This window comes from Mirounga angustirostris, unplaced genomic scaffold (genome assembly GCF_029215605.1).
Source record: "Mirounga angustirostris isolate CCGP_5_RB_7025 unplaced genomic scaffold, mMirAng1.0.hap1 SCAF_8, whole genome shotgun sequence".
Classification (NCBI taxonomy): Eukaryota; Metazoa; Chordata; class Mammalia; order Carnivora; family Phocidae; genus Mirounga; species Mirounga angustirostris.
This window is the reverse complement of record NW_026991716.1, coordinates 92504216-92530759: the sequence shown is the minus strand read 5'-3', so window position 1 is coordinate 92530759 and position 26544 is coordinate 92504216. Positions and strand designations below refer to the sequence as shown.

Sequence of the window (26544 nt, the reverse complement as noted above, 5' to 3'; positions counted from 1 at the left end):
GTGTCCTGCCCTCAGTGTTGAATGAGCTCTACCTCTGTCTTCCCAGCCTCCAGGCAGGCTTTTGTTAAACCCAACACTGTTGGCCAATTCACTCTCCAGCTTTAAATGGTGAGAGTCTTTCTTCACGCCCCTTCTTTAGGGATATTTGTTAACTCTTATGTCCTTATAATTTCAGATAATTTAGGGAGAAATTTGGGGCACCAAGACATGCCTAATCACACCTCTTGGCCTACCACCTGTGTGTGGCCAGGGACATCTCTGTTGACTAGGTAAGACTCTGGCCTCAGAATGTCCCCTCCACCCCCTCTCCATCGCCCCCCATCCCCAGTTTCTTGCTAGAATTCCTTCTTTAGCCATCGTGCTGCTCCCCTCCACCTGGTTCCCCCCAACTTGCAACTTGGCCCCTCCAAACCTCACTCACTTCAGGCTCCCCAAACCAGCCACACTCTCCTCCCTGTCGGTCTTGTCTTGGTCAAGTGTGTGAAGGCTCTGATAGTAAGGGCCCTGAGTACACACTGAGTGCATGCTCTCTGGGGGTAAGCATCCTTCCCTTTACCGATGCAAAAGCAGGCCTAGGGAACCGCCCTGACCGCCTGGCCTGCCCTCCTTCCTCACCTCCCCACCAGAGTCTTTCCAGGTAGCGCCTTGTTCTCTCCTCCTCTGCTTCTCTTTCCTCCTTTCAAAGATCTCAAAGATCTCGAGCCCATAGCCTCCCTATCTCCATCCTGCCCCCATTCCTGAGTCTTCAGTGTCTCCTCTGCTGACTATATGTTTTCAATCCTCCCGATCCCCAAAATGAACTTCCTCCCTTCACGCTGTATATTCTTCTACCTCCACTCTTTTTCTTCTCAGCTTCACCAGCACATCTTCTTACAGTATACTGACTCTTTAACCCTTGCAACTGGTCACCCACTCCCAGTCCCCACCACCTAGACCAGCGCCAGTGCTTTAGACACTCCAAGAATACTTGCAGAACAGATCTATCCAGTCTCTCGCCGCACACCACTGAGATGGCCTTCTGACAGATGGTGGCCTTTCTGTGAAGCTGGCAAGCTCTGTCCCTGCACGCAGACTTCCCCACAGCATTCCAGGTCGCTAACACAGCCGCCCCTCTCCCTTGGCACCCTTGACCCACCTCTGTGCAGGTCCTTCCCCCCTTCTCTGACTGTCCTCCTTCATACCTGACACATCTCTTTAGTCGCACCCTTGGAGACATTCTTTTCAAAACATTTACCTTCTATTTCCCCAGAAACTAAAAAGCAGTTTTCTGCCCCACTAAGTTTTCTCCTTTTAGATTCCCCAACTTAGAACATCTGTTTCCTGGCATAAAAAGACAGTATCAATGAGATATGGATTAGATAGTGAGCTGATTGCCATTCACAATTCCTTTGAAAGAAGATCCAGTTTATGACTATCATTAAACTTTGTTTTAAGTTTTACTTGGTAACACTAAATCCTCTTCATGTTTTCTTGTTCACATAATGTGGTTATGTAGGCACACCGAAAAATAAATTATCAATGTCATTTTTTGCCTGGTCCAGGTCTCATTCTCTAATGTTTGAGACTCTGTCTTACCCATGACAGTATTATTGCTATGGCCCAGGACATGAGTGACACCAAGTTGGGATAAAAGACATATACATTAGTACAAATTGCTCCAAAAAGATAGAGACCTTTTTTTAGGCCCAGTATCTACAACACATTGAACTCCAATGACCAGAAAGTAGTTGGAATAATCCATGATGATCTTTTTTCAAAGCCTGAGAAGGTGCTGTAACATGGCCCTCTTTGGGCAAGCAGGTTTGGGGGAATTATGTGTAATCAACAAAATTACAGCTAAAGGATACTTCTTTTTTTTTTTTAAGACTCTAGCTAATCAGCAAGTTCATCACTGATAAAGAGAACCTTGCTTGTTGTCAAGCTCCTTCCTAGAGTTCTTAATTTCAGGAAGATCCTTTCCTGCCACTTCATTTATCTTCCCACTTTGAAATCCTGTTGTTAAGATCACCTTTCCGACCAATAGAAACTCCAGAATTTATCTTTATAATCTGTAATGACTGCCTCTCACGGTAGAGAAGACATGCCACACCTTTGTTAAAGCACAAAAGGGCAGAAATGAATTGGACTGGTTCTTTAATTCATTTAACTGTGAGGACATAATTGTCATTCCATTATTATTAATAGTCTCCATTATTATTAATCGTGTTTTAGTAATAACAAAGCTATTGGCACTTTATTTTTTTTTTTTTTAAGATTTTTATTTATTTGCGAGAGAGAGAATGAGAGACAGAGAGCATGAGAGGGAGGAGGGTCAGAGGGAGAAGCAGACTCCCTGCTGAGCAGGGAGCCTGATGTGGGACTCGATCCCGGGACTCCAGGATCATGACCTGAGCCGAAGGCAGTCGCTTAACCAACTGAGCCACCCAGGCGCCCGGCACTTTATTTTAAAAGCATAAAGTAATCTACCAAAAGAATCGTTTGCCTCTTTCTCTTACAAACTACCTTCAGTCCTGATCTCAAATTAACTGTTTTATTCTTTCGGAATGGGTCCTGCCTTTCCATTAAGGAGATAACATGCTTCTAGTGTCACCTGGGGAGAGTCCAGAGGGGCCAGAACTGATGGGATCCACCTCTTTTTCTAGTTCACCCCACCTGCCCTTGGGGCTCTGACGTGCTAAGTTTTCCACCTCCCCTGCTGGAGGAATGTTCATAGTTCTTTCTTTTCTGTAGAAAGAGAAAGTTTCTCAGGCTTTTATTCTTTTTCATTCTTTTTAGAGATGCTGACCGTCTTCCTAGAAAAGCTACATCAGCTTTCTCTCAACTTGATCTGCTCATTTCCAGGACTGACAGTGTACCCATCACTGTGCATCCTGTGAGCAAACAAGTGGGCTCACCCCTGCCTTGACTGTTGGGGTAGCTTAAATTTCACTTTTTAAACATATTAAAAAAAATTTTTTTTTTAAGTGGTACGCCAGGGTGGCTCAGTCGTTAGGCGTCTGCCTTCAGCTCAGGTCATGATCCCAGGGTCCTGGGGTCGAGTCCCACATCGGGCTCCCTGCTCAGCAGCGGGAAGCCTGCTTCTCCGTCTCCCACTCCCCCTGCTTGTGTTCCCTCTCTTGCTGTGTCTCTCTCTGTCAAATTAATGAATAAAATCTTTTAAAAAATAAAAAATTTTTTGGAAAATAGAAAAAAATTAATCATTCACAATCTCACCTTGCTAACATAATCATCTCACCATTTCATTTCTATTTCTTTCAGCCTTTTTTTTTTTTTTAAGATTTTATTTATTTATTTGAGAGAGAGAGAGAATGAGAGAGAGAGAACACATGAGAGGGGATAGTGTCAGAGGACGAAGCAGACCCCCCACTGAGCAGGGAGCCCGATGCGGGACTCGATCCCAGGACTCCAGGATCATGACCTGAGCCGAAGGCAGTGGCTTAACCAACTGAGCCACCCAGGCGCCCTCTTTCAGCCTTTTCTATCATGCATATCCTTTTTTTGCATGGTTCTAATTATAGTATAAATTCAACTTGGGGGGGGGGGCGCCTGGGTAGCTCAGTCATTAAGCGTCTGCCTTTGGCTCAGGTCATGGTCCCAGGGTCCTGGGATCGAGCCCCGCATCGGGCTCCTCGCTCTGCGGGAAGCCTGCTTCTCCCTCTCCCACTCCCCCTACTTACGTTCCCGCTCTCGCTGTATCTATCCCTGTCAAATGAATAAATAAAATCTTAAAAATAAAATAAAATAAAATAAAATAAAATAATAAAAATAAATAAAAAATAAATTCAACTTTGGGTCCTGCTGTTTTCACATATCATAAACATTTTTCCATGATGTTGCAGTTTTCGTAACCATTATTAATAAGTTGCTTAAATTCTAAAGGCAGCTGAATTTCTATTCCTGGTTGGTTTCTCCAGTATAAATAGGTATATGGTAAATACTCCATAAGGAAACCTCCTAACCTGGGGCACCTGGGTGGTTCAGGTGTCTGGTGTCTGCCTTCGGCTCAGGCCCTGATCCCGGGGTCCTGGGATTGAGTCCCACATCAGGCTCCTTGCTCAGCAGGGACCCTGCTTCTCCCTCTCTCTCCCTCTGCTTGTGCGCTCTCTGTCAAATAAAATCTTAAAAACAAAAAAACAAAGTGTAGAAACAAAACAAAACAAAAAACTGTGGAACAAATTCCTTTAAAATTCTGCAACTGGAACGATTAATTTTTTTCAGTGGTGGTTCGCATTACTGCAAAATGATGACTTCTTCCTTCCCACTGAAGTTCACAATCTAGGGAAGGAAAGGGCCTCAGTCAGTAGTCATGCCTTCTGCTCTTGGCAAAGACCACAGAGAAATGATCTTGTAGGAGATGAGAAGCCATCTTTGCTTCTTCAAAGTGAAGGGGAATAAAATAGGCCACTCAAAAATGTGCCACTTTGGCATATTGGTTATTTTGGATTAAAGGTGCTTGAGGGGCATCTGGCTGGCTCAGTCAGAAGAGCATGCAACTCTTGATCTTGGGGTTGTGAGTTCAAGCCCCATGTTGAGTATAGAGAGTACTTAAAAATAAAATCTTAAAAAAAAAAAAGGTACTTGAGAAACAGCCAGTGCAGGAAGGACCCTCTGACCCACCTTTGTCCTGTCATAAATCTCCCATGTAAAAGGTACCCTTCCTGTACCAGGAGGAAGAGAAACATCCTCATCATAAGAGATAGGAATTTAGGGCTGAGAAGGCTATATAAACAAATTTTGTTACTTCTTCACTAACTACCTCCAAGCCCAAACCTCTTTGTCTTGTCAATTCTTCACAAATTTATTGTTTCTTTGTCTAAAAGGTATAAAAGCTGCTTGCTTTGGTCATTATTTGAGTTTCATATTTTTATGGGCTCCTGTACATACGAAATTAAATTTGCTTTTCTCCTATTAAACTGTCTTAGGCCAATTTAATGATTAGGCTAGCCAAAGAACCTAGAAGGGAATAAGAAAAAAAATTTCCTTCCCCTACAGAAGACTTGGGAGAAGGAAACTTTTGGGTTTGTTCAAAGGGAAACAAAATAATCTTTATCTGACTCGGATCATTCATGCTGTAACAGTATGAGCTTATTGTGTTTTGTTATTGTCTTGTTTCATTTGGGTCTTTTTTTTTTAAGCCTAAAAACATCATTCTCAAACAATTAAGCTATACTTGCAACCTTTCCTTCCTTAAATTAATTGTTGTAATTTTACTATTTGCATTATTTCTCACTTTCTAGGCATTTTGATGATTTCCCCACCATAATTTTATCATGAATTGCATAGTAACCTAAACTTGTGTACATAGAATATGATCAATTTATTGTGAACTTTCTAATTGCTGCCTGTTTATCCTTCTCTTTCCTTTTATCCTTTCCTTCCTTTTTTTGAAGATCAGAACTGCTTTAATTGCATTCTTTTTAAAAAGCAGCTTAATTGAAGTATAATTTACATACCATAAAATCCACCTAGATTGATTATACAATTAAATGATTTTTAGTAAATATACAAAGTTGTGAACGCATCACCACATTTCAGTGTTAAAGATCCCTTGTGCCTATTTGAAATCCAACCCTTGGGCAGCCACTAATCTATTCTCTTATAGATTTGCCTTCTCTGGACATTTTATGTAAATGGAATTATACTTTTTTACATCTGGTTTCCATCATTTAGCATAATGTTTTTGAGGTTTATTCATGTTGTAGCATTAATCATTATTCCTTTTTATTGCTAAATAGTGTTCCATTGTCAGGTTATGCCACATTTGTTTGTTTACCAGTTGAATGGCATTTGGGTTGTTTGTACATTCTACCTATTATGAATAACGCTGCTATGAATATTCAGGAACAAGTCTTTGTGTGGACATGTTTTCATTTCTCTTAGATTCCCAAGAGTAAAATTTATGGTAAATTTATGTTTAACATTTTAGAAATTGCCAAGCTATTTCCCAAGTAGTATCATTTACATTTCTACCAGCAATGCATGTAGATTCCAGTTTCTTCACATCTTTACCAACCCTTGGTAGTCTCATTTTTATTCTAGCTATTCTAGTAGAAATGAGATAGTATCTCATTGTGATTTTTATTTGTATTTCCCTAATGATTATTGATGTTAAGCATCCTCTCGTGAGCCTATTAGCTGTTTAGATTTCTTCTTTGGTGAAATGTCTGTTCAAACATTTTGCCCATTTCTTAATTGGGTTATTGTCTTGCTTTTGAATTATAAGCATTTTTTTTAGTATTGATTTATTTTAGAGAGAATGAGCGAGCATGTGCAAACAGGGAGGGGTAGAGGGAGAGGATCTTCAAGCAGACTCCCCGCTGAGCACAGAGCCCAATGTGGGGCTCAATCCCACAACCCCGAGATCATGACCTGAGCCAAAATGAAGAGTCAGACACTCAAACGACTGAGCCACCCAGGTGACCCAAGTTATAAACATTCTTGATATATTCTGGATACAAGTTCTTTATCAAATATATCCTGTGCAAATATTTACTCCCAGTCTGTGACTTGATTTCATGTTCATAATGGTGGTTTTTTGTTTTTTGTTTTTTAATTTTACTTAGTTCAGGAGCAAGCATGAATGGGGGGATGGGGAGAAGGAGAAGCAGACTCTACTGAGCCGAGAACCCAATGCAGGGCTCGGTCCCAGGACCCCGGGATCATGACCTGAGCCAAAGGCAGATGCATAACTGATTGAGCCACCGGCGCCCCCATAATGTCTTTTGAAGCACAAAAGTCTTTAATTTTGATAAGTCCAATTTTTCAACTTTTTTTTTATAGATCATGCTTTTGGTGTCATATTTAAGGAATCATTGCCTAATCCAAAATCACAAAGATTGTTTCCAGTGCTCTTTTCTAAAAGTTTTATAGTTTTAGCTCTTAAGCTTAGGTCTATGATTAATTTTCAGTTAATTTTTGTGTATGGTGTGAGGTAAATCAGGGTTTCTCATCCTCAGCACTGTTGACACAATGGGCTGGATCATTTGTTGTGGGGGCCTGCCCTGTGCCTTCTTGGATATTTAGCTGCATCTCTGGCTTCTACCCAGTAAATGTCAAAAAGCCCCCGCCCCCCGTTGTGACGACCAAAATTGTCTCCAGGCATTGCCAAATGTACTCTCCCTTTGGGAAGCCCAAATTACCCCCATTAAAAACCACTGAATTAAATTAAATTTTTTTGTATGTGGATATCCATTTGTTCTAGAGAAACCTTTTGTTGAAAAGACTATTCTTTCCCCCTTTGAATTGCCTTAGCAACTTTGTAGAAAATCAATTGACCATAAATATAAGGATTTGTTTCTGGACTCTCAATTCTGTTCCATTGATCTCTGTGTCTTTCCTTAAGGCAGTATCACACTGTCTTGATTACTATAGCTTTATATTGTTTTAAAATTGGGAAGTGGGGGCGCCTGGGTGGCTCAGTCGTTAAGCGTCTGCCTTCGGCTCAGGTCATGATCCCAGGGTCCTGGGATCAAGCCCCGCATCGGGCTCCCTGCTCCACGTGAGGCCTGCTTCTCCCTCTCCCACTCCCCTGCTTGTGTTCCTTCTCTCGCTATCTCTCTCTCTGTCAAATAAATAAATAAAAATCTTTAATAAAAATAAATAAAAAACAAAATTGGGAAGTGTTGGGGCGCCTGGGTGGCTCAGTCAGTTAAGTGTCTGCCTTCAGCTCAGGTTATGATCTCTGTGTCCTGGGATTGAGCCCTGCATCAGGCTCCCTGCTCAGTGGGGAGCCTGCTTCTCCCTCTCCCTCTGCCACTCCCTCTGCTTGTGCTCTCTCTCTTTCTGTCAAATAAATAAATAAATCTTTTTAAAAATAAAATAAAATTAGGGGCGCCTGGGTGGCTCAGTCATTAAACGTCTGCCTTTGGCTCAGGTCATGATCCCAGGGTCCTGGGATTGAGCCCCACGTTGGCCTCGCTCCATGGGAAGCCTGCTTCTCCCTCTCCCACTCGCCCTGCTTGTGTTCCCTCTCTGGCTGTGTCTCTCTGTCAAATAAGTAAAATCTTTAAATAAATAAAATAAATTGGGATGTGTAAGTCCTCCAACTTTTTTTTAAAAGATTTTATTTAGAGAGACAGCATGCAAGCGGGGGAAGGGGCAGAGGGAGAGAGAGAATCTGAAGCAGATTCCTTGCTGCGCACAGAGCCCGACATGGGATTGATCTCATGACCCTGAGATCATGACCTGAGCCAAAATCAAGAGTCGCTGCCTACCAGATTGAGCCACGCAGGTGCCCCTCATTAAGCTTTTTAAATTAAAATAATTGTAGATTCAGAAGTAATTATAAGAAATAACACAGAGTCCATGTACCCTTTATAGTTTCTAATGGTAACATCTTATAAAACTGTAATACGGTACCAGAGCTAAGATAATGACATTGTTACAGTCCATCAGTCTTATTCAGATTTCACCATTTACACTTGTAATTCTTTTTCAAAGTTGTTTTGGCCACTCTGGCATTTCCATAAAAAATTTTAGGAGCAGCTTGTCAATTTCTACAAAAGAGCCTGCTGGGATTTTGATAGGTATTGTATTGAATATATAGATACAATTTTGGATAATTGCCATCATAGCAATATTAATCTTCCAATACATGAGTCTTTTCCTTGTTTTTAATTGTGGTTTTATATATATGTGTGTGTATATATATGGCATAACACATACCATTCTAGTCATTTTAAGTGTACAATTAAGTGACTTTAATTATATTCACACTGTTGTGCAACCATCACCACTATCTAGTTCCACAACTTTTCCATTACCCCAAACAGAAACCATGCTTTTCTTTTTTATTTTTTTAAGATATTTTATTTATTTATGTGACAGAGATACAGCGAGAGAGAAAGCACAAGCAGGGGGAGTGGGAAAGGGAGAAGCAGGCTTCCCACTGAGCAGGGAGCCCGATGCAGGGCTCCATCCCAGGACCCTGGGATCATGACCTGAGCCAAAGGCAGACACTTAATCGACTGAGCCACCCAGGTACCCCTCCTTTTAAAGCAATAGTGAAATTGCCACTTACTAGTTACTATATGCTCTTCTGTGGCCTCCAAAGTCTTTTTTTTTGTTTTTTTTCCAAATCAGTAATTTAGTACCAAATGCTGAATCCCAGGGAATCCTACCTAGTACTTATCTTTGGAGGAAGATAAATAGAATCTTTGTTAAGAAATTGGCCTTTAGAGTCTTCAGATCCCAGCTCTGCCATTGACAAGCAGGTTACTTACCTTCTCTGAATCTTACATTATCATGCACAAATTTGAACATTTCTATTTCTCTCAATCTTCTAGGTGTGGGCTTCACTAAATGGGGTGCAGAGACTCTCAAGGATATTCGGCAGGCTGCAGGTGCTGTGGGAAGCCACAGAATGAACATGCACATTATCTAAGAACATATTTTTTCCCCACGAAGTTAAAGTTAGGTAATTTAACTACAAATGATTTTTTAAAGTTTTATGGCATATCAAATATATATATATATATATAATGGAATTAAATGTAAGCTTTGCATTTATTTTAATATAAAATGTAAGACTTAAAGGGCGCCTAGCCAGCTCAGTTGGTAGAACATACAGCTCTTGATCTCAGGGTCATGAGTTCAAGCCCCAAGTTGGGCATAGAGCTTACTTTAAACACATAAATAAAATGTAAGACTTAAAATAAATGTAGTTTGTATTGTGTGTTTTGGGCTCACCCTCCTTCCCTTCCACACCCCACATTCCACTTAGTCTTTTACCCTCTAGTCTCCCTCTCACCCTGATAGGTACTCATTATTCACAGCCCTTTTCCTACAGAACCTCAGGATCCTTAACACAGCACAGCAGGCAGCCACACTTAAAATATCAGAACCAGCGCACAAGTTGAAGTCCATTTGCCATCTTCGTTCAACTACCTAACAACTGGGCGCCTGGGTGGCTCAGATGGTTAAGCGTCTGCCTTCAGCTCAGGTCATGATCCCAGGGTCCTGGGATCGAGCCCCACATCGGGCTCCTGGCTCAGCCGGGAGTCTGCTTCTCCCTCTCCCTCTGCCTCTCCCACTGCTCGTGCTCTCTCTCTCTCTCTGTATCTCTCTGTCTCAAATGAGTAAATAAAATCTTAAAAAAAAAAAACACAAAAAAAAAACCCCTACCTAACAACTATTTGCTTCATAGTTTACCATTTGGGAGTATTTGAAATAAAATCTATAGCCCCCAAAATCAAGGTGATTTTCTTTACTCTTGGCTTTCCAAGTGTTACGTTCTTTCTTTCAGATGATTTTATTTTCTCTGCTTTACCTATACACTCTCATGATAAAGACAATGAAAGACATCATGTGGTATGTTGACTTTAAAAATGACTTTAAAAATCAGGGCACCTGGGTGGCTCAGTCAGTTAAATATCTGCCTTCAGCTCAGGTCATGATCCCGGGCCCAAATCAAGCCCCACATTGGGCTCCCTGCCCAGTGAAGAGTCTGCTTCTCCCTCTGCTCCTTACCCCGCTTGTGCTGTCTCTCAAATAAATATTTTTTTAAAATAAAAATTAAATAAATAAATGAATGAATGAATGAATAAATAAATAAATAAATATGGCAGTTATCTATCGGGTCATCCAAGTCTTCTGGCCCCCAGGTACTTATATTTTATGTAGCTTTGTCCTCCTAATAGCCATCAACAGAAAGAAATTGGATGTCTGTTAGTATGAAAAAATCCTTTTGAGATGTCTTTGCAAAACACTTTACATGCACTACTGTCGTCATTAGTTCCTATTTAAGAAAGGCTGAAATGTGTTCTTTTGTCCCCTATTTAAGAAGGGTTTAGGGGCAGCTGGGTGGCTTAGTTGGTTGAGCATCTGACTTTGGCTCACGTCATGATCCCAGGGTCCTGGGATTGAGCTGAACCCCAGGGCTCCCTGCTCAGTGGGAAACCTGCTTCTCCCTCTCCCTCTGCTGCTCCCCATGCTTGTGTTCTCTCGTGTTCTCCCTCTCTCTGTAAAATGAATAAATAAAATCTTTTTTTTTTTTTTTTTTTTTAAAGAGGGGTCACCTGGGTGGCTCAGTTGGTTAAGCATCTGCCTTAGGCTCAGGTCATAATCCCAGGGTCCTGGGATCAAGCCCCACATCGGACTCCCTGGTCAGCAGGGAGTCTGCCTCTCCCTCTCTCTCTGTGCTCCCGATCTATTGCTCTCTCAAGTAAGTAAATAAAATCTTTAAAAATAAATAAATAAAACTTAAGAAGAGAGAGAAGGAAAGAGGGACTGTGACCCCTCTATTTAAAAAAAAAAAAAAAAGGAAGGTTTAAATTTTGCCTTATCAGTTGTAACACTGGGGTTTGTATGGGATTTTTTTTTTTTTAAGATTCTCATCTCTTCATATATATATAATGAAGAGATAGACAAGAACGTGTAGTAGAGAGAACAAAGCTCTTTTTGACTGAACTATTAAACACCTAAACATTTATATTTTTCTTCCCAGTACTCTACCTACCAACTTTTTATGATCAGAAGCTGGCATGACAGACTAATTTGTATCTAGCTGTTGCTAAGCTATCACCATGGTATCAAGGCACTAAGGCAAATATAGATGCCTAAAAACAAACGTGGAGGAAGAAAATTTTGTCCCTAGCCCCCTCACCTTTCCTGTCATCTGGATGAGTAGTTAACCTCAAAGTTCTGTGTCATAGCTGCTTTACAGCCATAACAAAACAAAACTTTTGAAAAACCAAATTATTACAGTCCATAAAAATATAATGTCTGCAAATGTTAGATGTGTCATTTACAAAAGTCATCACTAGTCTTCCTACCTACACTTTGTAAGGATTGAAACAGCCCTCAGAGTAACTGTTGAGTTTTTATCCTCAAGGAATATAAAACATCAGCAAAAATACTGTCCTATTAATTTCGTTTTTATGGTCAGTCAAAATGAATGGCATCTTTTTGTTCTGTCTCAATAGTGAAAGCTTTTCAAATAGTTTTTAGAATTTCAAATTCTAGTAGATGATTTCAGCAAAATGCCCTATTGTGAGCTTTATCTTCAAGGGTGGTATAAATGCACTCTCCAATCTTGTATCTTAGTCCTATTACTTCCTTTGCCTCTCCATATATACACACTAAGAGATTACTTAATCCAAAGGGAACAACTCAATTTTCAACGCTATTAAAATATGTTTATAGACTGGATGTAACACTTGTTTACCCAAATAGTAGCATAAATATCTGTTTTTAGAAAGCTTTACCATAAATCTTTCTATATGATTGGATTCTTAAGCAAGACTATGATTAGGAAATAAACCATTTTCCCCCTTGGCTAATTCTAATGAAAGCTTTCCAACTTAAACATTGTGTTTGAACACTTCTTCCATTCATAGCATGTGCCCATCAAAAAGCGCTTTCTGTTTGCAGCGTGTCAGCTGTACTATTTATAACCTAGTTAACAATGCCAACTAGAGGCAGTAAAAGGTGTGTATTTCATATGCAAATTCCTAGCAGTAATTTCTACAATTACATATAGTTGCTTGCTCTATTATGTTTAACATCAGCTTATAAAACTGAGTACAGGAAGTAGAAAATGATCTAATACTACATTTTTACATTTTTGTATTGCTTAGAAGTTGTATTGAATTAATCAGAAAAAGGAAAATTAAAGAGTGCAAAATGAAAGTACCCCGAGCTTGTAATGGACATTTTAACATAATTGGACCCATCACTTTGATGACCTGCAGCCCTCGCTGTTCAGACCAAGAAACTGTGTGACAGAGGCTCTTCTTTCCGTTTTGTTTCCAAATTTGTGTTTTCCCAAACAGTCTTCTTTTACAGGGGTGCATCTTCCCCTTCCCCCAGGGGTGTATCTTCAAAAAGCAATACTTAAAGTACAAAGATAAGCATAAAGCTTATCATTTGGGAAGTTATGGGGCTAAATGGTAACAATAGTCCCACAATGTGGTATGTGAACCACCTGCATCAAAATTAGGGGCTTGTGTTAGTATCAGGGCTTTACCCAGATGTACTGAGCCAGAATCTCCAAAGGTGAGGTGCAGGAATAACATTTCTCAAAAGCTTCCAAGTAATTCTCACATACATTCCAGTTTTGGATCCAGTGGGGGTAGATGACAAATTTCTAAGGTTCCATTGATATTCTAATTCTTGCTGTGGTGCAACAAAGAGAGCACGAGCTTTGAAGTAAGCCAGATTCCAGGCAGATTGAAATGCTCAACATTTAAGCCAGAAAAATAAAAATCTATGGAGAAAAACAAATACTGCATGACCTCTCTCATGTGTGGAATCTTAAAAACAAACAAACAAAAAACCTGAACTCTTAGATACAGGAAATAGATTGCTGTTTGCTGGGGGGAGGGGGAGGGGTGGTGGGTGGGGCGGCAGGTGGAGGATGGGTGAAGAGGGTCAAAATGTATAAACCTCCATGTCATAGGGATGTAATGTACAGCATGGTAACTATGGTGAATAATATTGTATTGCATATTTGGAAATTGCTAAAAGAGTAAAGCTTAGAAGTTCTCATCACAAGAAAAAAAAACTCTGTAGCTCTATGTGGTAAAGGATGTTAACTAAACTTACTGTGGTGATCATCTCGTAATACAGTTGTCCCTTGAACAATGCAGCTTTGAACCGTGTGGGTCCATTTATATGCAGATTTTTCCCATAAATACAGTCCTGGTAATGTATTTTCATTATGATTTTCTTTTCTCTAGCTTACTTTATTGTAAGAATACAGTATATAGGGGCGCCTGGGTGGCTCAGTCGTTAAGCTCTACCTTCGGCTCAGGTCATGATCCAAGGGTCCTGGGATCGAGCCCCGCATTGGCAGGAAGCCTGCTTCTCCCTCTCCCACTCGCCCTGCTTGTGTTCCCTCTCTCGCTGTGTCTCTCTCTGTCAAATAAATAAAATCTTAAGAAAAAAAAAAAGAATACAGTATATAATACATACAAAAGATGTGTTACTCAATTGTTTATGTTCTTCAGTAAGGCTTCCAGTCAACAGTAGGCTATTAATAGTTAAGTTTTGGGGAGTCAAAAGTTATACGTGGATTTTCAACTGTGGTGGGTAGTGCTCCTAACCCCAACATTGTTCAAGGTAATCACAGGGTGCCCAGCTGACTCAGTTGGAAGAGCATGCAACTTTTTTTTTTTTTAAGATTTTATTTATTTATTTGACAGAGACATAGCAAGAGAGGAACACAAGCAGGGGGAGTGAGAGGGAGAAGCAGACTAGCTGCTGAGCAAGGAGCCCGATGTGGGTCTCAATCCCAGGACCCCGGGATCATGACCTGAGCCCAAGGCAGACACTTAACGACTGAGCCACCCAGGTGCCCCGAGCATGCAACTCTTGACCTCAGGGTTGTGAGTGCAAGCCCCACGTTGACTGTAGAGGTTACTTAAAACTAAAATCTTTAAAAAGAAAAATCTAATCATTATGTTATACACCTGAAACTAATATTGAAGTTATTTATACCTTGATTTTAAAAAATACAGAAAGGGGGACACCTGGGTGGCTCAGTCGGTTAAGCATCCAAACTTTAATTTCAGCTCAGGTCATGATCTCAGGGTTGTGAGATCAAGCCCCATATTGGACTCTGTGCTGGGCATGGAGGCTGCTTAAGATTTTCTCTCTTTCGCCCTCTCTCTGCCTCTCCCCCCCCATCTAAAAAAAAAAAAATACAGAAAGGGGAAAAGAAGTATAAGATGTGTAGTAAATGAAAAATGTAAAATAAAATGCAGAAATAAGTACTTATATTGGAATGAATTATAATAAATATACATTAATTAAATTGACCAAACACTGTATGTTAACTATGCTAGAATTAAAAATTGTTTAAATATTAGACTGACTAATTAAAAACCAGACTCTGGGGGCGCCTGGGTGGCTCAGTCAGTTAGGCCTGCAGCTCTTGATTTTGGCTCAGGCTGTGATCTCAGGGTCCTGGGATTGAGCCCCATGTCAGGCTCCACACTCAGCAGGGAGTCTGCTTGGGGATTCTTTCTCCCTCTCCCTCTGCCTTTTTCCCCTCCCACACTTGTGCTTGCATGCTCTCTTTTTCTCCTTCTCTCTCAAATAAAAAAATAAATCTTAAAAAAAAAACCCCACTCTGATTGGGTTAAAAAGTAAGATCCAATAATAAGTTGTCTAAAAGAGAAACTTAAAAGGCACAAAAAGTTTAAAAATAAAAGATGGAAAAAAATTATGAACCAAAAGAAAAAAAGGGGAAGAATCTTAATAGCTGACAATATAGAATATAGAGCAAAAAAATATAAGGGACAAAGAAGGACATTATATGCTGATTAAAGGAATAGAGCAAGAAGCTCTAACCATCAAAAACCTGTATGCACCTAACAATACAACATCAAAATATACAAAGAAACATCTTTAAAAATTTTCTGGGAGAAATGGATAAATCAAGTTATAGTTAAAAGATTTTAGCCACATCTTTCAGAAATTGATAAATCAAGCACATAAAATAAATATATTGAAATTTTTGAATAATTCAGTTAGTAAGCTAAAGCTATGAGGTAGGTATAGAACCCAACACCCAAGGAATAGTTCAATAATAACTTTCAGATTAAACTATGTGAAGATGTCCACGGCTGACAATTTTTGGCCCATAGAAGTGGTAGTTTCATCTTATTCAACCTAAACCACATAGATTGCTGAAGGAACTAAATCAGCTAATGTGTATAAAACAATCAGCACAATGTCTAATTTAGTCTCCTTTGGTCTGTAGTCTACTGAGAGTACTTGCCTTGATTATTGGTTCTCATAAATTAATTCAGTAAAACCCTACTGTAATTGGGTGAGAGCCAAAGAATTCAGTAATGTGAAATGTAAGGTCACAGTTTTTTGTAAGGTTAACAACAAAACAACCAGTGTGGAGCTAGCTGGTGAGGAATTCTGGGAGTCCAACTGCCATATCTAAATTCGGCCAGACAAAGCTGTAATTTGGTGCCACCTGGTGGTTGGCTCCAATTTAAATATTGTTGGGACAGTTCTGAGTCCAGAGGCAGCAGGAAAGCATCAGTGATTCCAGAAATGTCCCAGTTAGTTGGCCAGATTCCGAAATTTACCTTGGAGAATACGGAGACCAGAGACTCACTCTTCACCTATCTCTTTTTCTGAAACAAGTTTACATGCCTTTCCTTTACCTTCATGACCTTGGTCTCCACCCCAAGATCCCTATCCCCACCCCTAGCATAGAACTTTAACCCCTACCCCTGACTCTTATCCCTGTACTGTTCTCAAACAGGGGCTAGGCCCAGAATGGAAGCCAGTTGCCAATTCTGCATTATATCTAAAATTATATTTTTGATGAGGGCATTATTATGGGGTTTTACTGTGCTTATGAAGGATCCCCTGAATGCACACAACATAGTAGCACTATATTTTTTTATTTTAAAGCCTTTGATTACTGCAAGTGTTTCTGGTTGGCTATAAAAAGCCTTTATTTAGTTGAGACTAATTGAAATTCAAGCAGGAAAATAAAAGGAAGACATGCAAAGGGGGAAATTTTCATCTGGAGAATATTAACCCTATTATATGAATGCTATGAAAACTTAAATTTACAGTTGCCTTTTGTGGATGATCTCTTGTTACCCAACAGGCTCAGAACTTCTTAGTTTGGTTATTTCTTTGTTGAATTTCTCGGTTTGGGGGGTAGCTTTTCCTTCCTCATATAAACACGTGGCCCTACTCCAGTCTTACAGGCGTGCCCCCTGAACACACAAACTGGGCTTCTCAGCATCTGCACGGAGGGGCAAGCCTGTAAAGGGGGTAGTGGTCAGTTATTGGTTACATTTCTGTTTCTGTCCTCATCACTCTTCCTGGCGACCCTCCACTTGTGAGTTACGGCTGGGTCACTAAACCGAGTCGGAGATAGGCCGTCTGAGAGCCCGGCACCGCTGAGATCAGCAGAGTTCGCTGTTTGAGATCAGGCTCGTCTTGGCTTGTGGCTGCCAGAGGTCATGTCTGTCTTCAATGAAATTGTCGAGCACCAAGGAAGATTTGTGGCACCCCCCAGCACAGGCCTTCATCTGCCCACTACCTATTGTTCTGACCTTACCTGTTACTTCTGCCTGGCCTCTAACTTCACTGGCTCTCTGGTTTTTACTCAAAAGGGCTATTTATAGCTTTCCAAATATGGCCTGCAGTTTCCTACTCAGCTGCTGCCCACGGTATTCTCTGCTCAGAATGCCCTTCACCCAGCCTGTGTGGGTCAGAATCCCGCTCAGCCTTCCTGTAGCCTCTCAGGACAGCCCCGTCCTTCACGGAACCTTCCTGAGCCAGCTCCTCACTCATCCTTAACACTGGGTCTCCCTCTGGTGCCGCCTTCTGCTTTATATTACAATATGACAGTTCTGAGGGTTAGCGGTTGATTCCTTGGGTAGACTGAAATCTCTGTGAGGACAGGGACTTGACGTATCCATTTTTTAATTCCCAAAAGGGCTCAAAGCTTCGCAGTTGTAGGTGTTCAATAAATATTTGTTTAATTTGAAAGTTTTTGTCACATTAAAACCAGTCAGGCTGTCTTCCAGAGAGTTCTCACCCTCTCCTGCCAATGGCATGGGTGCACAACCCTAATTTAGGTACTAAAGGGCCTCCCCCACCTCTCTTTACAAGTGATAACAGCCAAATTCTGTCCCTGCAAAAATTCTCTGGGAAGGTAGCCATTGGGAAAACACATTCACTTACTCTAGCCTAGACTAGAGATCCCTTTGGCACTGAAATAATTTACTTACTTACCCAATGTCAAGGCTGAATAAATGCAGTCTCCCCCAAGTACAAAGTTTACTCACTCAGAGCTGGGATTGCTCGCCTGGGTGGCTCAGTCGTTAAGCGTCTGCCTTCGGCTCAGGTCATGATCCCAGGGTCATGGGATCGAGCCCCGCATCGGGCTCCCTGCTCAGTGGGGAGCCTGCTTCTCCCTCTCCCACTCCCCCTGCTTGTGTCCCCTCTCTTGCTCTCTCTCTCTCTCTCTGTCAAATAAATAAATAAAATATTTTTTTTAAAAAGCTGGGATTGCAACAAGTATCTTACAAAGAATTTGAGTGGGTACAGAAGCTGTACCTTTTGTGTGTCTTCATTTTTTAACATTTAAATGTTATTAAATCATTGGATAGCAACTTGGATGTAACATATTTTATTATAGATAACCGTTTGAAAACTTCAGTATCTCCAGAAAGAGAATTCAGGAAATACCAAATGTGTGTCTTAGAGAATCATAACGTAAGTGCCCTCTCTGTCCCCAAACTGGTTATGAGTTTCTCCCTTGCACTGTACATAGGTCATTTATTTCCACTGATGCTAATACTTTCCTTTAAAAAAACTGTTTTTAATTTTTTTGAAGAAAAGTAACCTCAAACCTCTCTAATTTCTAATGTAAGATATTCCGAGGGAAGCAGGTAATATAGATTATTGGACTCCTCTGGTCCCTTTTCCCTCAAATTCACACATGCGAGTTCCAAAGGGCAATTACTCCTCTTTGCTCCATGCTGATTGTATAGGTCAGGAGGGTAATAAGGTCGTTTATTTGAAGGATTTTCATCTGGTGTATTTCTAATATTCTTGCCCCGCTCCTGACCACTCAAATCAGTATCACAGTGAGACCAGCATCTCTCTCCCACCATCAAAGAAAATGATGAAACAAAGGTGATTTGAGTCTGAACTTTCTGCTCCCAAATTTATCATCTTCCCGGAGCACAAGGGTTATATTGCTTTAGTCTTTTAAACCAGTAATGGCTCAGTAATAATGTTAGTCCTTTAAACCAGTGACGGCTCCGTAATAACTAGTATCGTGTGTTTACTATTAACTCGATGGCTAAACCTCCAAGTTATTACATATTTTTCAAAAACATTATTATTGAATTCAGAAATTGCCTCTGGTAGAATCAGGAAAACAAGGTACTACACTAATAAAAGTAAATGTTACGTTATAATAAATTATTAAGAAGACACTGTGTTAGATACTTATATTTTACTTGAAAACTGGAATCTGATTAATTGCCTGAATGGGGATTTCCTTCCTAAAAGATTTTCCTAGTGCTTCCTTAGAAGCCACAGAGAAATTCTGAAACTGCCTTATAGATAACCTCAACTCAAATATGTTCAGCAAGATAATATTTTTGAGATATTAATCTATATTTTTATTCTCCTGTTATTTCTCCCTTTCTCTTCCCTGCCTCCAAGCAGAAATTCCCATCTGGGTTTATTGTCTTGGTGAAGGCATGAGATGGAACAGAAAGCTGAAATCGCCCTCAAGCTTTTGTTTCTAAAAGCGTAAAGCCCCAGCAAGGAGATGATTTGAGCCATAGGCAAAATGTCTTGGGCAGACGCAGGAGGATCCCGGACAGGGTGGTGAGGAGGAGCAGGGCTGGCACGGGAGCTTTCTGGCAACCTGGCTGGGAGGCAGGCCTGCCCTTCGAGAAGACACAGATGTGAGCCATGGCACAAACTAGAGGCTGTGGGCTAGATCTGACTTTGTTTGGCTGTGTGAATTTCAGTCATTCATATTAAAAATCTGGGCAATTTCACATAAAATTCCAGGTTTGGGTTTCTCTAAAGTAATTGGCGGATTTGGCCATACTGGATTCAGTCTATAATGGCACCAAATGGCTGTCTGCCTTGGATAAGGACTGAACCCTCTTGTTCGCCAGAGTCCCCACCCGTCCCTGCCTTTTCCCTGCACTGACACCAAGAGTTACTCATCCTAACACTCACTGCTGTTTTCCAGGCAATAGAGGATGCTCCTCTTTACCCAAGATTTTTTCCGTTAAGTGGAAAAACAAAAGATAGACTAAAGATGGCTCACATTGAAAGAAACAGGGGAGCTAGTGCATTTTTTTGTAGAAGTGAAGATGTTCTTATGTGTTGAAGAGGCAATCCACCAGCTTCCCGCTTGAATTCTCCTTGCTGCTTCCTGTAGGCATTTGCATCAAGTATCCCTGTTCCAGGCAGCCTTGCAAAGAGATGATCATGTCCCCAGTCAGGCTTGGCAGAGCCGCTGCCTGCAGGGCATAGTGAGCAGGACGATGGGTGGCTTATCCAGAACCGATGTGGGCAAATGCCTGGAGGTCAGAGGCCCTTGGAAGCCCGCTGAGGGTGGGGAAGACTCCAAAACAATGGGGCTTAACATAGAAAGTAAATTATAAACATAGTTATTTCACACACACAAATGTATGAACTCAGATCTCATGGAATACCTTTATTATCTCACTGGCTTGGTTGTTTAGCTCGGAGCTCTAGCGGCTCCATTGTGCTCACGTGATAGAGGCTTCCAGAACCTGTCCTGGAGAAAGACAGCAGGACGCAGTGTTCTTTTCCTTGTGGATGGCGGAAAGAGAATCAGCACTAGAATTGTGGTTTGGGAACCATCACCTGTTTTAGAATCATACGGTGGCATCTCTCCCTTTCTGCATGGAGTTTCGACTTAAAATGGGGCTCTGGGGGGCGCCCGGTGGCTCAGTCGGTTAAGCGTCTGCCTTCGGCTCAGGTCATGGTCCCAGGGTCCTGGGATGGAGCCCCGCGTCGGGCTCCTGGCTCAGTGGGGAGTCTGCTTCTCCCTCTCCCTCTGCTGCTCCCCCTCTTGTGCTCTCTCTCTCTGTGTCAAAAAAACAAATAGAATCTTTTAAAAACTAATAATAAAATAAAATAAAATGGGGTTCTATGGGTGTCAGCATTCAGGTTGGGCATATGAACCTTGGTGTTTTTGCTGCTAAACTAGAAATGTGTTTTTCAAAACCCCAGCTGTTATGTGCCTGGGTTAGTTATCTCAACAGGTCGCTTACCTCATTTATGACCAGTACAAATAACAGCTCTCCTTTACTGAGATAACCTTCCGCCAACCACTAGAGCAATGCTAAACCTAACCGCCTTGTTTATAACCACCCGGGGGGGGGGGGGTTGCCCCATGCTGTGAATAGGGAACCGGAAGCCAAAAAGTTTGAGCAAGCTTCTAAAATCTCACACTGGGCACACGTTGGAGTCGGGATTCAAATCCAGGTCCGCCTGACTGTATAAGCTCAGCACTCCACAGCTAGCAAGCACCACAGTATTTATTACCACTTGCTATCTGCCGGACAACAATTGGGCGGAGGGATGGAAGCATGAATGCAATGGCCAAATCTTCAGGGAGCAGCAAAATTAAATTAGGCACATTCTTTTTTTTAACGATTATTTATTTATTTATTTGACAGAGAAAGACACAGTGAGAGAGGGAACACAAGCAGGGGGAGTGGGAGAGGGAGAAGCAGGCTTCCCACAGAGCAGGGAGCCCGATGCGGGGCTCGATCCCAGGACCCTGGGATCATGATCTGAGCCGAAGGCAGACGCCCAACAACTGAGCCACCCAGGAGCCCCTAAATTAGGCACATTCTTTAGAAATAAAAGGGAAGGCAGGTTCCTGCAGTGACAGGTTTTGCAGGAGTCCTTGGATTTGTGCTGGTAGCAGAGGAAGTCACCTTGTCAGCGGAACATTCACTCTGGGGCCCTGTGCTTCTGGGATGCTAAGACTGGGTCCAGAATAGCATACTACTCTTTTCCCCGACTTTTATGAGTTGAAGTGTATCCCCCAAAAGACACTGAAATCCTTACCCTCAGTATCTGTGAACAGGACGTTATTTGGAAATAGGGTCTTTGCAGATGATCAAGTTGAGGTGAGGTCATTAGGATGGTTCCAATTCACTATGACTGGCATTCTTATAAAAAGGAGAGATTTGGGGGCACCTGGGTGGTTCAGTCAGTTGAGTGTCCGACTCTTGGTTTTAGCTCAGGTCATGATCTTATGGGTCATTGGATCTGGCCCCGCATCAAGCTCTGTGCTCAGTGGGGAGTCTGCTTGAAGATTCTCTCCCTCTGCCCTTCCCCCCCATGCATGACCGCATGCTCTCTCTCAAATAAATCTTTCATAAACTAAATTAAAATAAAATAAAAAGGAGAAATTTGGACACAGAGACAGGCATGTACAGAGGGAAGACTATGTGAAGACATAGGGAGAATGCCATCGACAAGCCAAAGAATAGCTGAGGCTACCAGAAACAGAGAGAGGCCTGGAACAGATGCTCGTTCACAGCCCTCAGAAAGAATCAACCTGACCAACACCTTGATTTTGGTCTTCTTGACTCCAAAATTGTGAGATAATAAGTTTCTGATGTTCTAAGCCACCCAGTTTGTGGCACTTTGTGATGGCAGCCCTAGGAAAGAAAAACACCATCCAACCTGTATACTTTTAATTGTTTTATTATTATTTTTTAAAGATTTTATTTATTTTAGGGATGCCTGGGTGGCTCAGTTGGTTAAGTGGCTGCCTTTGACTCAGGTCATGATCCCAGGGTCCTGGGATCGAGTCCTGCATCGGGCTCCTTGCTCGGTGGGGAGCCTGCTTCTCCCTCTGCCATTCCCCCTGCTTGTGCTGTTCACTCTCACTCTCTCTCTGACAAATAAATAAATAAAATCTTTAAAAAAATATTTTAAAAAAGATTGTATTTATTTTAGAGAGAGAGAGAGAGTGCACGCACCAGCAGAGAGAGGAGCAGAGGGAGAAGGAGGGGGAGATGACCTCCAGCAGACTGCTGAGCCAGAGCCCAATATAGGGCTCGATCCCAGGACCCTGAGATCACGACCTGAACCTAAACCAAGAGTCAGACACTCAACCGACTGAGCCACCCAGGTACCCCCGTATACTTTTTTAAAAGGGAAGATTCAGTTGTGTGGCTTTGTCATCATCCACTTCAGAGTCCTCCTCCTGAGCGGGTCTGGGAGCCCCAGAAGGGTCTGGCATCGTCCACATGCAGCCTTGAACCCATATTTCGAGGCTTAGCCCCCAGTCCAGTCAGCTGGAATATCTAGAGCCTGTGTCTGAGTCACAGCAGGGAAGAACCACTTAAGATCCTTAATGCAGAAGGTGGCAGAAGGTTTGACACACATTCTGAAGCATCATGGAGTCCAGTCCAAAAGTATCATGGACAATGTGAATCACAGTACCATCAAGTAAGACCAGTTAGGCTGAGATGAGGGCCGTCTGCAAAAAAGGTCTAAGCGGGAGCACAAACCTGGGTGCTACTACCTCTGGTGGGGAAGGGGCTGGTGAAAACACGACAGAGGAGGTTTTGAAGGAAGACCAGGCATTGACAAGGGGCCTCTAAAAGCCTCTAAGGCTCAGGCAGAAGAGGCGGAAGTGCCCAGTGTGAGCAGGAAAGGAGTGCTCCAGCACTCCTATGTGTCTTAGTGTAGAATGGGATTTTCTGAAAGGAGAAGATTAAATTCTATTCTAGTCAGCACTATTTCTGTTTTGAACAATTAAATTGGGAAATAACTAGACTTAATTGGAAAATAGCAGAAGAGCTAGTACTTTGGCTATAATGCAGGTCATGCCAATTGTCAGTTACTCATCGAGAGCCTGGCACATATTAGGTCTGCAGTAACTATTTGTTACATGAAAGAATGAGTTACAAACCATCTAATCTCTCTGGACATTTTTTTTTTTTTTCATCTGTTCAAAAATGGGATAAATTGGTATGGGGAGGTGATATACCTGTTCCATCTCTCGCAGATCCGTGATCAAAGGCAAACAGGGTGACAAAATGTGAAAACACTGTTGTTATGAACTGAATGTTTATGTTCCTCCCAAATCCATATGTTGAAGCCCTAACCCCCAGTGTAAAGGTATTTGAAGATGGGGCCTTTGGGAGGTAATGAGGCTTAGATGAGGTCATAAGGGTGGGGCCCTCATGGTAGGATCAGTGCTCTTTTTTTTTTTTTTAAGATTTATTTATTTGAGGGGTGGGGGAAAGCACGCAAGAGTAGGGGGGAGTGGCAAAGGGGGAAAGAGAATCCCAAGCAGACTCCCCGCCGAGTGTGGAGTCCAACATGGGGCTCAATCTCACGACCCTGAGATCATGACCTGAGCTGAAACCAAGAGTTCAGACACTCAACCCACTGAGCCACCCAGGCACCCCAGGATCAGTGCTCTTATAAGAAGAAATACACAGCGAGTTTACTCTTTTCCTATTCACCATGTGAGGACGCAGCAGGAAGGTAGCTATCTGCAAACCAGGAAGCCAGCTTTCACCAGAACGCAACCGTGCTGCCACTCTGATCTCAGACTTCCAGCCTCCAGAAAAGTGAGAAGATAAATTTCCATTATTTAAGCCCCCAAGTGCAGGGTATTTTGTTATGGCGGCCAGAGCAGACTAAGACAACAATGGGAAGACCTTTATGACTGTGAACTTTATAGAGTTCTGTATTGGGCAGGGGGGTGCGGTTCTGGCATGTGGCGCAGATTCTACCATGAATTAGCTACTTGCCTTTGGGCTCTTCCCTTGTAACAGCATAGGGGGTACAGGGACATTTCCAGGCACCATTCATACAGACTAGGACCCATCCTGTCCTAATGTTTGACCTTTTGTTTCTTCATCTATAAAAAAAAAAGGATGAGGAATGGAACATGGTATCTAACAGCAATTCATTTATTCTTTCAGCAGATATTTGTTGAGAATTGACTGTGTCTGAGGCACAGAGCCAGGTACTCGGAGACAGAGCATTGGAACAGGGTCTTGCCCTCCAGGAGTTTACAGAAAGGCACTTACAGCTTCCTGTGAGCAGAGTCTCTGTATTAGTCAGCTAATTTGCCGTAACAAAACATCACAGACTCAGGGGCTTAAACCACAGACCTTTATTTCTCATAATTCTGGATGCCGGAGGTCAGGGTACCAGCACATTGGTTTCCCCTGAGGCCCCTTCTCCCTGGCTTGCAGATGGCCTCCTTCTCTTCATGTCCCCTGTTGGCCTTTTCTCTGTGTGCATTGCTGGTGACTCTCCCTCTGCTTTTAAGAATACACGGGAGGGCGCCTGGGTGGCTCAGTTGGTTAGGCGACTGCCTTCGGCTCAGGTCATGATCCCAGGGTCCTGGGATCAAGTCCCACATTGGGCTCCCGGCTCAGCGGGGAGCCTGCTTCTCCCTCTAACTCTCTCCTCTCTCATGCTGTTTCTCTCTCGTTCGCTCTCTAATAAATAAATAAATAAAATCTTAAAAAAAAAAGAACACACGGGAGACTCTTAATCAGAGGAAACAGACTCAGGGTCACTGGAGGGGAGGGGGTGGGGGGATGGAGTAACTGGTCGATGGGCATTTAGGAGTGCACTGATGTAAGAGCACTGGGTGTTATATGCAACTGATGAATCACTGACATCTGCCTCTGAAACCAATAATACATAATGTTAATTAATTGAATTTAAATGAAAAAAAAGAATACCGGTCATTGGACTGAGAGGCACACCCATATGACCTCATTTAACATTAATTACCTCTTTAGAGATTCCATCTCTAAATACAGTCACTTGGGGCACCTGGGTGGCTCAGTCAGTTAAGCATCATGGGATCGAGGGTCCTGGGATCCAGTTCTGCATCAGGCTCCCTGCTCAGTGGGGCATCTGCCTCTCTCTCTCTGCCCTCCCCCAGCTTGTGGGCATGCTTTCTCTCTCTCTCAAAAATAAGTAAATAAAATTTTTAAAAAGTAATTAAAAAAATAAATACAGTCACTTTCTCAGGCATACTGGGGGTTAGGACTTCAACACATGGATTTAGGGGGAGGTCAGAGTTGAGTTCCTAATAGCCTCTATGACCAGGAAAGAAAAGGCACTGTGGAAGTACAGAGCAGGGGCATCTCGCCCAGACTTGGACTACCCGAAGCCTCTCGAGGAAGAGATCTAAGTTAACTGAAGGATGGGGCTGGCGGCAGGGGCTGCTATTCCGAATAAATATACGCTGTGAAGCACAAACCTTGTATATTTCACTTTTTTGTGGCCTCTGACTTTTTTTTTTTTTAATGTGTTTGGCCTTTGGTAGGAATAACAAAGAGGAACCCAAAAACACTCCAGAAGCCAATGTGCCTTGGGCAAGCCACCTTTCCTTTTTTTTTTTTTTTAAGATTTTTATTTATTTATTTGACAGAGAGAGACACAGCGGGAGAGGGGAACACAAGCAGTGGGAGCAGGAGAGGGAAAAGCAGGCTTCCCGCCGAGCAGGGAGCCCGATGCGGGGCTCAATCCCAGGACCCTGGGATCATGACCTGAGCCGAAGGCAGACGCTTAACGACTGAGCCACCCAGGCGCCCCGCCACCTTTCCTTTTTGCTTCAGCTTCCTTCTTGGTATAATCAAGCACTCCGCATTTATTATTTCCCAGACCTTAATGTGCCATGATTCTAGGGAAATCCTTAGGTATATTCACAGTTACTTCTCTAAAATACTGGGTTGACAATTCAGAAGCTTGGGGAAAGGGAGACATGGATTCTGTAGCCAAATGCCATATTAACTTTTGGAACATTATTAAGATCTCTTCTCTCTGTTTTCTAATAAGAACATGTAGATAAAGGGGAGCCTGGTGACAGGAGTAAGTCCAGACTCTCACACCAGCTCTGCATGACTTACCTACTCCAGGGTGACTTTTGCTCTGTAGGCCCCGGTGACGTCTGTGGGAAGGGGGTACAGGGCTGCAAAAGCAATGGATGCCCATTGTGGGAAAAAATAAAACCGAACATGACACAAAGGTATTATGTGAAAAAGTACATTCCTTTTC

General features: G+C 42.2%; 2 protein-coding genes across 5 annotated transcripts in view; both read left to right on the top strand.

Moving 5' to 3' along the window:
- Nucleotides 1–26480, top strand: part of PDSS2 (decaprenyl diphosphate synthase subunit 2) — a 278138-nt gene extending 251658 nt beyond the window's left edge. The window contains exon 9 of one of the 3 annotated variants that reach the window (XR_010413718.1): nucleotides 176–6039. Coding sequence is in view for 2 of the 3 variants with exons in the window: in XM_064597943.1 (XP_064454013.1) it covers nucleotides 9285–9365 (81 nt within the window). In the remaining variant the exon portion in view is untranslated. Of the gene's footprint in view, nucleotides 1–175; nucleotides 6040–9284; nucleotides 9416–18121 lie in introns of those variants that run through there. The other 2 variants (XM_064597946.1, XM_064597943.1) reach the window with 2 other exon arrangements.
- The window catches only part of BEND3 (BEN domain containing 3), a 69369-nt gene that overhangs the window by 5960 nt on the left and 36865 nt on the right, over nucleotides 1–26544 (top strand). The window lies entirely within an intron of this gene.